Raw genomic sequence first — 15,047 nt, forward strand, 5'->3', positions numbered from 1 at the left:
GCACTGTTTACTCAACTTTTACAGTCTATATGTATGTTCACGCGAAACTGTCTTGAGGCGAAACTGAGCACGGGGCTACATTGCGCATGCGTCGAACCGTGCGACGCACACATGAACACATGGTGGTTTTCCATGTACCGTGCCACCCCTAATATATATATATATATATATATATATATATATATATATATATATATATATATAATATGACCCGTCGTTTTGGTGCAGGAACGAGGATCCGCTGATCTAAACATGTGGTTCATTCAGTTCCCCAACCTTTTAACAGGAAGAGAAAGAGGAGAAACAGTGCATTTAAAACTTGGGTACCTGAAAGACTAAGACAAGCCTTGTGCTGTTCATAAAATAATCCGCATAACATACACATTTCATATACAAAATATATCAAATAATGTCTTTTAAATTATATTATGCACCAAATAGTCTACTTCATGTCCAATAAGGCACCGGATCAGCGTCGGAGCGCTGACGTATTTGCACTTCCGGTCTGCTGTAGAATGAGTTGTTGTTCTCAAAATGGCGCCGCTGGACCTGGACAAGTATGTTGAAATCGCAAGACAGTGTAAATATCTTCCGGAGAACGATCTCAAGGTTAGTTGGACATTTCCGCATGCTGGGCGTTTTATATTAACTGTATAGCCATTCAAATTCAGCCTTCAGTCTAATCATGGGGTAAAGCATGCCAAACTGCTAAGTATTAGCTAGGAGCTAGTTAGCTAACCGAGCTAACAAAATGCTAGGGTAAGACCGCTTTCGTATTTTTTCTCACCCGTATTCTTATACAACACCGCCTCTATCACTAGGCGTATAAATGCCTTCGTTCTCTTATTGGATGATGTTTCCGAGTAGCCAATCCCACCACAGGGGCGGGACACTTACAGCCAATCCGAAGTAGGAGGTGTTTTTTCGGAATAGGGTTGGGGTGAAAAGCAAGTTAGTAAGCGCTTTTTTTAATGGTTGTTGTTGCTAAAACATCATTCCATATGACAGTACGCCTACAAAATTAAAGCTTTAAAAAAAGTCTTAGTTTATGAAATGTTTTTACATTTGTAAATAGATTAAGCACGTTTAAATAGATAGCATTAGCTAACACTGTTACAGGATAGCTAGTTAACCAGTAGTAAACCATCGGATCCATGTGTCTTTCAAATATATGACCACACAGCTGCCTGGTTTTGTGTTAACATTGCCGCTTTTTGTGCTTATCTACAGATAAACCAGCATTGTGCTTTTGGCTGTCTAGGTAGCTAGCATTAACTGTATAATGAATTACCGACACACCTTTCTGTCCCCTTTCTGTTCAGCAGCATCACTGACCCTAAAAAAGTCTGGGCAGTCCGCAGTGTAAATACAACCACAATTGAAACCTGTATTTGGACTAATACATCTGTGATCTCGCTAATGCAACCCATCGTTTATATAGTATTTACAAGGTGATCGCACATGAACGCCAATATAAAGTCGTAATTACAACGTGTCTTTTTCGACGAGCTCTGACTTACTGAGTTAGGCGCGGGTTAGTCGTGCTGGCCAGAGGAATTGTGACCTGATAATGTTGCGATTCCCCTTAAAAAGAGAGAATTGGACAATTTTTGACTCCCCACTAATATAGACAACTTAGCTTTCCAACTCCTGCTCGGAACGTGAGTTTTTTCGACAGCTCCGATTTTTCTCAATTGTGAGTCCGTGACGCCAATTCAAGATGGCAGCGCTCATTGAAATGCAGAGCAAACACAATCAGACTGATCTAACTGGCTTTAAATAGACTTTTTTTGTTATTAGTAATAAAGCAATTTGCCCCCTTTCGGTTGTTGGATATTTGAAAAGGGTATACAATCTAACGGAAGGCTTCTTTAACAGTATATTTCCAGTTACAGCACTTCTGTGGTCTGGTGTTTTCTGCTACTGTTAGAGTATAATAACACTTATGGAAGATTATAGACTGATATTGCAGTCTATGTTCAGATTTAACCAAGTACTGTATATGTATATTAACTAAGCAATAGCCATTTTTGTTGAACATAGTTTACACTTAACAAGTTAAAATGATTGTACAGTGTCCACAGTGCGCTGAGACGAGATGGGCATACAGAGGGCAAGTTCATTGCACGAATGACACATATTTACATTTTCATTCACACCTACCATCTTGGTGTCTTAGATTCTTCTGACCTGCATATTGTTTTATTATGGGGGAAACGGATGATTTGATCTCTGATTTGATTAACAATTAATGTAGCTACAGATGCTGGTTGCATGCTGACACTAGAGCCTGCTGCGAACACAGGCTAGAGTTTTAAATCATTCATAGCCATTTGTGGCTTTGCTATTTCAGTTTAACGTCTATTAATTGCACCGCATTACCCCATCGATGTCTCAGAAGTCAAACTGTGGCAATTTAAATGCCCACTAAAGGTATTTGTTAAAGATTTAATGCATTAAATGTTTTTCCATAGTCATCTAAATGCCACTTTTAAAACTCTCACATTTGTAACAATGATTTTTCTCATAATTGTAATGGGAAACTGAAAGCTAAATAATTTTCTCAATTTCTTTTACTCCATTGAATAGTCTTGTAAGAATTCACATCTCGTATTAAATTATTGTATTTTTAAGACTTTTAAACAATCTTTAGTTGCAGTGACTTATACCATGATGTTTGCATTCTACTAACTGCAACATTAAAATAAATGACCATGATCAAGCTTAGTTATGCAAGACAGTTATGCTAACTTTTGTGCTATTTGTGTTATTGCTATTGGTTTGTGCATGTACAGTGGGGAAAATAATTTGTGATCCCCTGAGAGAGACAGAATATAAAACATATAACAAGTTGTAATGTATAAAGGTTATAAATAATTTGTATATGATCGAGTAAAATAAGTGTTTCATCCCTGTACCAAATTAACAAGAATTCTGATTCCCACAGACCCTAGTTAGTCCTGTCTCTTTAAGTTCTTCTAAAATCAACTCGTTATGTGTATAAAAGACACCTGCCACAGAATCTACCTGCACAAGGCTGGAATGGGCTACAGGACCATCAGATTGTTGCCTTGGCTGTATGTTTTTGGTCATTGTCTTGCTGGAAGACCCATCCACGACCCATCCTTAGTGTTCTAGCCAAAAGATTCTCATCCAAGATTCTACAGTGCATGGCCCCATTCATGTGGTGAAGTCTTCCTGTACCCTTAGCAGAGAAAGACCCAAAGCAGAATGTTTCTTCCTCCATGATTGACAGTGGGGATGGTGTTCTTGGGTCCATATTCAGCATTTCTCTGCCTCCATCTGACCACATCACATTCTCCCAAGCCTTTTCTGAATCATTCCGTCTGCAAACTTCAGACGGGCCTGTTCATGTGCATTGAGTAGAGATACCTTAGTGTGTTACCAATGGTTTTCTTGGTGACTGTGGTCCCAGCTCTCTTGAAATCATCAACAAGTTCCTCCTGTGTAATTCTGAGCTGATCTCTCACCTTTCTCAGGATCATCCTTACCCAATGAGGTGAGATTTTGCCTGGAGCTCCAGAGTGAGGGCAAATGACTAATCTTTTATTTCTTCCATTTTTGAATTATCGCTCCAACAGTGGTCTTTTTCTCCCCAAACTTCTTGCTGATGGTCCTGTAGCCCATTCCAGCCTTGTGCAGGTCTACAATCTTGTCCCTGACATCCTTTGACAGCACTTTGGTTTTGCCCTGGTGGTGGAGAGGTTTGAATGAAAGAGATTAATTCTGTGACTGGTGTCTTTTATACACATGACTTCTTTCCTTAAGGGACAGGACTAATTTTGGTGTGTGGGAGCCAGAAGTCTTGCTGGTTGGTAGGGGATCAAATACTTTTCACTTGACCAAATACAAAATAAATTATATAAGATTCTTTTATTATTATTTATTAAATATTCCTTCTCTTTCTGTTAAAATAAACCTACCATAACAATTCTAGACTGTTCATTTCTTTGTACGGGGGTAAATTTACAAAATCAGTTATCAATATAAACAATATTTTGACTGCAAATATCATGTTAGTAATGCTGGAATTGAATGTAGTACACATTAGAAAGCTAGTGTTTGGCATCAATTTATACAAATTTCTAAAGTAACTTTTTTTTTTTACATTTTGCCCTTTTCAGAGATTGTGTGATTATGTATGTGACCTGCTACTAGAGGAATCAAATGTACAGCCAGTATCCAGTCCAGTCACTGTTTGTGGTGACATCCATGGACAGGTGATCACAAGAAATCTATTGTATTACATCTTGCTTTGATTTTTTTATGCTAATTTGTGTGTTTAATGATACTTATGGTGAATTCTCTCTTTTTTTGCATCCCTTAGTTTTATGACTTATGTGAACTTTTCAGAACTGGAGGACAAGTACCAGACACAAACTACATTTTCATGGTATGATGTCAAGGGAAATAATTTCATAATACTTCACTTTATAGCAAAAACTAGAATTCCCATGAGTTGTTGCATTAAGGGAAATAAATGTTGCATTTATATTTACCATAAACAACAAACCCGATGGACTATTACATTTATTTTAAAGTGTATGATGTAAACTAAAAACTTACCTGCAGTGAGCTGTATTCTAAAGATGTTCTGCTTATTAACTGTGCAGATTTATATTTGGAAGGTTGTATTATTCTTCACTGCAAAAATAGCAGTATATAAACTAAAATGAATAGGGTGTGATGCATTCTTTTGTATTTATCAGGAAATATGATGCAGTGAATTATTGCATACATGACATGTACATACATGATTTGCATGATTGCAATGTCACTTTAACACTGGACTGGCACAGCATAGTGCCACTTCAATACCAGCACATGAACACTTTAATACAAACACACTGGAACACTATAATCTGTATTCCTGTCTAATTTATATATATTGTATTATTCTTAAACTGATCATTATACTTTAATTATACTTATATTTTTAATATACATACATTTTTTTAATTTTTATTTTATTTTTATATTCTATTTCTATTTTCACGTTTGCATGTTGGAGTTGTAAAAAGCATTTCACTACATGATGTACTCTAAGAATGTGTATGTGACCATAAAATTTGAATTTGATTTGATAAATGTCCTTTGCTGATGTTATCTTTTTATAAACCATACCTTAGTTTCTGTCTCATGTCAGCTATGCACACCTTATTGAGCATGTTTGATAAATACATAATCTTATCGATAATCTAAGAGATTGCACAATTGTGTATAAATCATTATGGATAATTAATATATATCTCTTCTTTACCAGGGAGACTTTGTGGACAGAGGGTATTACAGTTTAGAGACTTTCACATACTTGCTAGCACTTAAAGCAAAGTGGCCCGACCGCATCACACTGCTTCGTGGGAATCATGAGAGTAGGCAGATTACACAAGTGTATGGCTTTTATGGTAAGTATTATAAAAATCTTAAATATGCACTTCAGAGTCAATACATTCTCAATACATACTCAATACTTGTTTCTTTCTACAGACGAGTGCCAAACTAAGTATGGAAATGCCAATGCTTGGCGATACTGCACTAAAGTGTTTGACATGCTGACTGTTGCTGCTGTAAGTACAAAGTTTTCCTGTTTGTAATTACCTGGATATGTAAAAGTTGTATAATCTTTACCGGGGCTTGTAATGACAACTAGATTACATCATAAAGTGCGTCTTCTTTAAAAACTATTGTCACTTTTAATAAGCTGATAGTAAACATGGCTGGTCATTTGCAATGTCAAATACCTCTTTATGTAAAAGTAGCCCATGTTGAGTAACTAAAATGACCAGACCATGTAGTGACAGCTGATTCTGGCCTGCAAGAGTGGAGGTTATAGAAGTGCATGTTTTTTTACAATTCACTGCACAATACTGACAAAAGTTCTTGCAGTTATATTGCTATGTGTGGTAATGTAATATGCCATAAACCTTAAAAAAAAAAAAAAAAAAAAAAAAAAACTTTTCTTTAATGCAGCAGATTAATATAACACAATAACCAAATGTAGCGGTATAAAAAATACATTAGGTAATAATGTTTAAATGTATTCATTAAACAGTGTAGAGAAGCAATAAACTTTATGCATGTTGTTGTTCTTGCCAAATTTTCCAGACGTTTCTCTGACTTCTTGTGTAGTCTAAACTGTTCAACAATGCTCCTGAAGTTTAGCCCATCTATGAGAAGTAGCATTAATTACACAAAAAGAATGTGGAAATATTTGTTAGCAATGGTTTAAGAAAAAAAACAAAAAGGTGTCACACAATAAAAATTGTCACCGTAATTCCCGGACTATTAAGCACACCCAAATACAAGCCGCACCCACTGAATTTTACAAAGATTTTTATTTTGAACATAAATAAGCCACACCTGTCTATAAGCCTACATTGAAACTAATGACCTTTACACAGGCTTTAATGAAAGACCGAAACTAACACGGTGTAACGGGTAAAATATGTTGTGGCTCCTTTAAGAGCAGAGCTGCATTTTTGGGAATAGCCTTTTTCCGGTATTACTGCATGTGTGCAAGGCCGAGGAATATGTCCTTATTATTTTCTGATGCTAATTTTTAATTTTCTTTGACTAACCCGTAACGCTGTTGCCAAGAAAAATAAAAAAGCACGAGTTTTGGAAACCTGTCTGTGCTTAGATGATTTCTGTTGCAACTGGAGTTAGCGAGCTCTCCCTTCACCCAGACTCAACGCGTTACAACGGCTTGTATCTAAACAGTAGCCTACCAAGAAAGTCATTGTTCACTGTCTTCCTCCTTCCTTTCACAACTATTTATCTCTTTAGTTTATCTTTTGGCATCGTCGTGCGTTTAAAAATCATAATCAGTGAAGCTTTTCCCCCGATGCCGTGCAGCTCAGAACACAGGTGAAGTGGGGTTTTTTTCATGCTCGGTTGTTTTCAGCGCGACGAATGATTCACATTTCCTGTTGACAGTCCAAATGAGCGTCAGGTCAAACGCCAGAAGAACATCATCCATATTTATGTGGTGGGAGCGCGATTTAATGAGTTTCATTGGTTCACCTGGCCCCGTTCGGCAATTTCATTGGTCTAATGTTATGGGGTTCAGTTTTTTTTGGCTTGAAGTTTGTGAAACCGGGAAAAACCCAGGAAAAATCCATAAATTAGCCGCTTCGTTGTTTAAGCCGCGGGGTTCAAAACATGGGAAAAGGCGGCTTATAGTCCGGAAAATACGGTCATTTTTTACCACCCATTTTCTATCCACCCTGTTGTCCCCAATTTTCGCTTATTCCTCTTTATTGTTTCTGATCCAAATAGTGACATCCACAGAGTCACATGACAGACAGTTCCTGGTTAATAAATTATCAATTATCAATCAGCTAACCCTGGGCAAGTATATTGTTCTCAAGGATTTTTCCAATTTATATTGTCTGTAAATCTCACATTAAAAAAAACCCTTAAAAATAGACATTGAAAATTAAAAGCATTACAAATCATTTAACTGAATGATGCAGTCATAGGGAAAGAATGTAAACTCTCATTAATTCTATATTTTTTATTTATCAGGACCTTAATAACAATTGAATGGGTTTCCCAAACTCTATAATAAACTTGCTTAGCTCAGATGACAAAAAACAACAGACTTATCTAGTCATGTTTTTCCGAAAAGTAAACCAACTCTTATACAGGTTTTGCAAGTCATTTCAGGAGGTCATCAAATTTAGTTTTTTGCTTAGAGATGGAAGAAAAAAAAAAGAGCGACATTATTTGATCTGCATGACCCTGCAATCACAATAAATGTTTGTTCACTATAGCACAAGCACAGAGACTAAACAAGTATTGCTTTTATAAAATGATGGCAAGAAAAATGTCCTTTCTCTCCACAAAGAATAAGCAGCAGTAATTAATTTGCTAAATTGTATCTGAATAAAAGTCAGAAAAGTTCTTTGGTATGGATGTTTGGTTATAATGCAGACTACCAAACACAGTGCAAAATCATCAAAACTCTCATGGATCCTGTGGTTGGGGTGAAGTTTTTTGCTTATTTTTAAGACATTGACCCCAAGCACCCTAGCATGCAAACATCTAAATGACTAAATGAGGGCTAAAAATGATGGTGGTTAGAATGGCTAATTCATTTCCAAACCGGAGCTGTTTTTGGATCTTAAGAGAGCTGTAAATAAACAATTATCAAATTTCAACGAACTGAAGCATTGTTATAAAGAAGACTTGGCTGAAACCTTTGGAAAAACTAAAAGATCCACAGAGAACTTTGAAAATGTTCCTCTGTTGTTTTCTAAAGATGGTTTTACATTTGACTAAATTATAAGATGTAATTATACCCACCTGGGTTTTAAATGTTGGGAAAAAAAACAGCTGTTGTATTTTTGCATTTTCACGTTATTTGTCTACAATCTCTGAGCTTACAAATCTGTTTTCCCCTCAATATATACAGTATAAAGTTTATAAAGTAACTTGAGTGCTAGAAGAATCTATCAAGTTGCATTATAATTTCATCCCTTCACAAAAGGCCGTCTGAAGTGAGTGAATGAACTGATTTTCCTTTAAGAAATGAAACAGGTTCGGAAATATGTATTTTTCCAAACCACTATATACATTTCCACTGTTTTGCATTGATTATGTGCTGCTCTTAATCCACAGTTAATAGATGAGCAGATCCTTTGTGTGCATGGTGGCCTTTCACCTGACATCAAGACTTTGGACCAGATTCGCACCATTGAGAGGAACCAGGAAATCCCTCACAAGGGGGCATTTTGTGACCTTGTCTGGTCTGATCCAGAAGATGTTGACACTTGGGCTATTAGCCCGAGAGGTGCTGGATGGCTTTTTGGTGCCAAGGTCACCAATGAGGTAAGATTATTCACTCCATCTTTAATGATAGTACCTGATTTCCACTAATATATATATATATATATATATATATATATATATATATATATATATATATATATATATATATATATATAATATATATATATATATATATATATATAATGTCACTGTTCAAATATTTCTGGGCCTAACATATCTTTATTATATTTAGAAAATACGTGTGTGTGTGTGTGTGTGTGTGTGTGTGTGTGTGTGTGTGTGTGTGTGTGTGTGTGTGTGTGTGTGTGTGTGTGTGTGTGTGTGTGTGAGAGAACGACAGACAACATTCCTGCCTGTACGAGGAATGAGGATGAATACACACGTGTGTGTGTGTGTATGTGTGTGTGTGTGTGTGTGTGTGTATATATATATATATATATATATATATATATATATATAAATGATGTTTCCTGATGATTTTATGGAAGTTAAAACACCACAATTACTTTAAAACATTTTGACAAAAATATTTTGTCTTCATGTTCTATGTTGAGGCTGGATTCACTAATAATAAACATGCATTTGCTGAAAGCATTTGTTTGTCCATGCTCATGTTGTTTAGACCAGTGGTTTCCAACCCCCAGGCTGTGGACCGGCACCGGTCCGTGGGCCAATTGGTACCGGGCCGCACAGAAATAATAATAAATCATTTCCGTTTTATTTATTATCTGATTCTGAACAATGATTTATTTTGGAAAATTACCGGATTTTCTCTGCCACATCTGTCTACGACTCACTCTTGACGCATGTCAAGATGCTTGCCTTGGTCACATGTTTTACCTACACCCACTACCTTCTGAAAGGGGCCGCGCTGGCCGGTAACACATAATACATTACTGCTAAATTAAAACCCCCAAGCTAGCAAAATGAACAAAAAAACAACACAGTGGATTCACATTTAATATTATATTTAGAAAATACCAGTTTTATGCCACACCTTAAAGGCCGGTACCTGAACATTTTGTCTGACATTAAACCGGTCCATGGCACAAAAAAGTTTGGGGACCGCTGGATTAGAGTATTAAAAACTTGAAAAGTCTATTTATAGCAGGGCAGTGTTTGATACATCTACTTTAAATACGTATTTCAAATATAAAAAAAGGATTTTGTAATTTGTATTTGATAGGGTTGGTGAAAATGGCTTTTTATCGTATTTGTTTCAAAATATTTTATTTTTGTAGTTTTAAAATACTTTGTAAGAAATCTACATGATATCATAAAAACGTGTTCCCTGATTGGTGCCTACTCAGTAGTTTGCCCAGACTTGTTGAGATCAGAACAGGAAATTGATCCATATGGAAGAATGTGGTGAAGGTAAGAAGCGTGCAGGCTGCCAGCGTTCAAATAGTTGTCCAATGATTGTTAAATAAATATTTCATTGCCAAATATTGTACCCTAATAGAAGTAGCTGTTTAGTAGGATCATGATTTTGTATACCATGAATGACTGCATGACACATTATTATATTTATTATTACAATTAAATTATTAATTAGTTAGAAACTAGTTGCTATGAATACGGGTGCCATCTGTTGTCTTCTTATGAATGACTTGTTTGTCACTGAGTTAGTGTTGCTGATGTAAAGTAGCCCTTTGTTACCAAACACCAAGTAACTAAATTAGGATACAATTATGAGTCATTCACAAACTATTAAACATTAAACTGTTGGTTACTTTAAAAAAAACCTTTATATGGGAGATCACAGGGAAACATCAGTGTGATGATGAAGTGGATCAAATAGGCCAATAGATTAATTGTTTTGTTATGCTAAATTGTAAATTTTTTTTAGTATTTTTAAAATACTAAAATACAGTGGTTTTATTTTGATACACTTAAAGATAAGGTACTTAGATTTTATTTTAAAATACATTTTGATGCATCTTTGCCCAACCCTGAGTTAAGGTACATTTAAAACAGATTTTAAAAAATGTGATTAAGTTGCGATTAATCATAAGTTAACACATGACAATCATGAGATTAATCGTGATTAAACAAGAATTTGCAGAATTGGGACTAAATGGCTTTGGCCTGTTGAGTTGATTTACATCTCCACTCTGACCAATGTTTAAAGAAAAACCTGTATTGTACAATATTAATACTGTTTGCACTCTTACTACCATTTGTCCGATCTCAGGTTTTCTGTGCTACTAACAAAGCAAAAAAAGAGCAGATAGTCTCCGTTTAGGCAGTGCACATGTGGCATGTGTGGTCACATGACTTTTTTCGGTTTGCAGTGCGGAGACCAGGTGAAGATGGATGTAGCAGACCGACACCGAACTGGTAGCCAAAAAAAAAAAAAAATGCTACCTCTTATGTGGTGATATTTTAGCTTTAAGATTACCAACACTGAGCAGAGAGAAGTACTGTGCAAGATTTTGCTAAATTAAAGTTGCTACGTCATGTAGCAATATGACAAATCTGTAACAGGTTTTACTGATTCTGGGTCAAAGAGACAATTTATTTTCCATTTACTTTTGCCCCACAGCTTTTCTTCCCTCGGGACAGCTAATATAGTTTAGCAAAACTATATGTATATATTATATAATATCTGGTGTCTGTTAAATCCAGTGTAAACAGGACCATTTCTAACCATTTGAAACTGCGGGCAAGATCCCCATTGTCACCCCCCAGTGCTCTGCTGTCCCGTCACAATGCTCCACTCACACCATACAAATCATTATTTATTTTTATATAGAGATAGCTAAAGGTAAAACTAATTTAATGATAATGAATGGAAAATTGCCTGAGATCCATGTATATAAACATATACTGTATCTTAAACTTCAGCAGAAAATCGGGTAAATAATTGAAATTGTCGAGGGCAGCGGCAGGGCGTTCCCTGTTTGTTTGGGCATAATGTTTCAAATATCTTACTTTTATGAATATATATGTTTTTATTTATTGCTTTATTCAATTCAGCTGTACCTTGGAGAATTTTTTTTTTTGTTTTTTTTTACTTTTTTTACAGTTATGCAAATGTTTTTTCATTTTTTTTTAAACCTTTTATAGTTGAACAAATACACGTTTCAGCATTATCACTAATCTGTGCAATTTCCTTGATAACCAATCAAATGGACTCATGATAACATTTATTATATTGCTATCGCAATAATGACGACCAATAATCGTAATAAGACATTTTTCCCAAAATCGAGCAGCCCTACGCACACACATTTAGTTACACACCCTTTTTGCTTTGATTACGGCACACATTCACCATGGCATCGTTGCAATAAGCTTATGCAATGTCCAGATTTAATTTCATTCAGGGTTTTAATAATGTGTTGGACAGTTCTTAAACCAACTTAAGAAGCATCAGAAATCTGCTTAGTTGTTTTCCCTACTTGATGCAACGCCCATAATTTGTCCCTTCTGAAAGAGTAACATCTTTTCTATGACCACAAGATATGTCTTCCAACATGGTTGTTTTAGAACATAAGAAGCTACTCACTGTATCAGTTAGGGTAAAATGACTTGATTATATATTATTTTACAATTATTGCTTTATTTTTATCTGAGGTTTATGCATTTAATGTTAATTAATTACTTTCTTTAATTGCACATATCGCTTAATTGCATCTAAATTTAGTTTTATAACGTCCATGTTTTTTCCCTCTGTTTTTGCAGTTTGTCCATATTAACAACTTGAAACTAATTTGCCGTGCACACCAGCTGGTTCACGAGGGCTACAAGTTTATGTTCGATGAGAAGCTTGTGACCGTGTGGTCAGCGCCCAACTACTGCTACCGCTGTGGCAACATTGCCTCTATTATGGTGTTCAAGGATGTGAATACACGGGAGCCCAAACTGTTCCGTGCTGTGCCTGATGCAGAGCGAGTCATTCCACCCAGAACCACAACGCCCTACTTCCTCTGAGGGCAATGCTTACTGTGTCCACCCTCCACTCTTTCTCATCTTGGTCAACCTCTCTTTGTTTGTTTGCTTTTGTTAATGAAATTTTTTTTTTTCTTCAAAGAATATGCATGCCCTTTCACTACCCCCCCACTGAAATTAGATTATGAGAAACCTTGAAAATATTGCTAGCCCTTTTCATGAGAAGTGCAAGCTTGTCATGTAGAAATTTGATGTAAAGTAAGCAGTACTCCTTTTGGTGCTGTTTGTTTGTTTGTAAAATAAACATACATTGATTTTATTATATGTGGTACTACAACTCCTTAAAAAAAAAGTCCACGACTATATTAGACTAAGAGTGTAGGCCTTTTGACTTAAATGGTTTATTCTGGCCCTGTTTCCTTGAAGTCTGTGTAATGAAATTACAAGATTGGGTGAGGTTGGACCAGGTGAAGACATGGAGGAGGCTGTGATTATTTTGTACATTTAAAATTGTATTGATAATTTCTTTTTTTTCTTTTTTTTTTTTTCTTCAGATATGTTGTATTTTATTATTGTAGAGATGGTGACCCACATACCAATTAAATATTGAAAAATAAACCCCTTTATTATTAATTTAAATATTTAGGAACCTGTGTGTTTTTTCTTGTGTGACATCTTTTACCAAACCTCAGATGTGTCATATTGCGTGTTGTGTGTTTGTAAGAAATGACCCAAAATGGTCATAAGGTGGCGTGCGTGAATATACCAAAATACGTGTGTATTTGCCCCGCCCCCTGGCGGGTCATTTGTTTGCCAACCCAAACAGCCAATGAAAAGCTTGGCTGTATGCGACGTCATCGAGTTCGGTTGAGAAGCACGTTTGTGTGAGAGGTGTTTTTCAATGGAAATTGTACAGAAACGGCGAAGTCACCGACAGCGGTAATCACACATGCGCCGACGGAATAACCCCAAAAATAATCCTCATTTTGTGATTGCAAGTAAAGATGAATTAAGTGGCTGGTAAATGCCGCAGACGGATCGAGTGTGCATTGGTATTTCTAAGATTTCATACAACTGCATCAACGCAGAACAGCGTTTCCCCCCCTTAAGGGCTCGAAGAAGAAAATACAATACACAGGTGATGTAACGTTAGCGGTTTTCTCTCTACCTGTCAGAGACAGGATTTTCTTAGAGCGGGTAGCATCTTAAAAAAATCTCATCACTTCCGCTTGTACAGTTGTTAAAACGTGTCTGTCCATTTAGCGAAACCTGTGCACCATAACTGATCATTAGGAAATCATTTCTCCCGTTAAACCTGCACGAACACACTCTTTTATGACCTGCATCAATACCGAGCGAGCGTAATATACTGTAGCACAGCCCGGAGACGAGGCGTTATAACCGCGACAGGAGAAGCTCGAACTAGTTAAAGTGACTTTAGTTAATTCCCTATTGATCGATTTCTTCTCAATGTACAGTTTTCTTCAATTTAACTTTTCCGTTTTTGACAGATCCACAATCTCCGGGACATTGCCGAGCTGTGAGATCTTTGCAGGCGATTTGAAACAGGTATAAAGGTAAGTGCCTTGTGTGAATTTTATTTATAATCACAGTCATAGTGTTTAACTGTGAGAAGGCACATCTCCGTGTTGGTTTGTACCCAGCATTAGTGTGCCATTGAAAGAAAGAGCTCTGTAATATAGGGTCAAACGATTGTTAGAGCATTTGTGTAAATGGAGTAATTGTGCATGTGCCTGTATAAAAACAGAATTGTACATGTGCATGTTGAGATTTGAACAGCCTCCTGACGGGGCCACTTCCAGACAGTATACTATTAGACTAAAATAATGTAAAATAATACGCCACATAAGGCACAAAGCATTTAGTGTAATGCTATTCATAATGTCTAATCGCAGACTCATTGATAAATAGTGACGTCCTTTACTGTCTTATTGGTTCAATAGTATGCAGTCACCATTCAATAAGCAGCGGATGTGGGATTCATCAAACCCAATCGGTTACGTCTAGTAACACACTATTTCGACTATATTTAGTACTCTCATGGGCAGATTGGGATGTTGGATTACTTCATGTGTCCTCTGTTTTGATATCAACACGAAAAAACATTTAACCTTTTAATGAGACTCATTAAGGTCAAGGCACTGAAATAGCAGGGCAGGATTTGGAGGATGCTGAAGACACTATAGACATATTCACTATACACAGCATGGTGTTTATCTTTATTTAAAACCAACATAAGTTAGATATGGTTTCAGTGCCATTACTAGAGACTTTGCTATGTGTGTGTGTATGTGTGTGTGTGTGAATATTTGTAGCAG

At 36.2% G+C, this 15,047-nt stretch overlaps 2 protein-coding genes across 5 annotated transcripts in view; both read left to right on the forward strand.

Moving 5' to 3' along the window:
• Positions 1 to 468: 468 nt before the first annotated feature.
• Positions 469 to 13,347, forward strand: ppp6c (protein phosphatase 6, catalytic subunit). Its single transcript, XM_046839305.1, has 7 exons — positions 469 to 609; positions 4,146 to 4,241; positions 4,349 to 4,414; positions 5,285 to 5,426; positions 5,509 to 5,588; positions 8,644 to 8,853; positions 12,502 to 13,347. Exons 1-7 carry the CDS (start codon positions 535 to 537, stop codon positions 12,748 to 12,750), a joined length of 918 nt encoding a protein of 305 aa, XP_046695261.1. The 5' UTR covers positions 469 to 534; the 3' UTR covers positions 12,751 to 13,347.
• A 218-nt stretch (positions 13,348 to 13,565) lies between these two features.
• The window catches only part of scai (suppressor of cancer cell invasion), a 39,625-nt gene continuing 38,143 nt past the window's right edge, over positions 13,566 to 15,047 (forward strand). For 2 of the 4 annotated variants that reach the window (XM_046838780.1, XM_046838783.1), the window contains exons 1-2: positions 13,577 to 13,846; positions 14,220 to 14,285. The gene's annotated coding sequence lies outside the window, so the exon portion shown is untranslated. Of the gene's footprint in view, positions 13,847 to 13,919; positions 14,134 to 14,219; positions 14,286 to 15,047 lie in introns of those variants that run through there. The other 2 variants (XM_046838781.1, XM_046838782.1) reach the window with 2 other exon arrangements.

The sequence above is a fragment of the Silurus meridionalis genome, chromosome 25 (assembly GCF_014805685.1).
Source record: "Silurus meridionalis isolate SWU-2019-XX chromosome 25, ASM1480568v1, whole genome shotgun sequence".
Classification (NCBI taxonomy): Eukaryota; Metazoa; Chordata; class Actinopteri; order Siluriformes; family Siluridae; genus Silurus; species Silurus meridionalis.

Excerpts from the sequence above, each read along its gene's own strand:
- ppp6c (XM_046839305.1), top strand. The coding sequence starts at position 535 with ATGGCGCCGCTGGACCTGGACAAGTATGTTGAAATCGCAAGACAGTGT. Across the intron at positions 4,415-5,284 it reads ACACAAACTACATTTTCATG|GGAGACTTTGTGGACAGAGG; the intron begins GTATGATGTCAA and ends CTTCTTTACCAG. Across the intron at positions 8,854-12,501 it reads GTGCCAAGGTCACCAATGAG|TTTGTCCATATTAACAACTT; the intron begins GTAAGATTATTC and ends CTGTTTTTGCAG.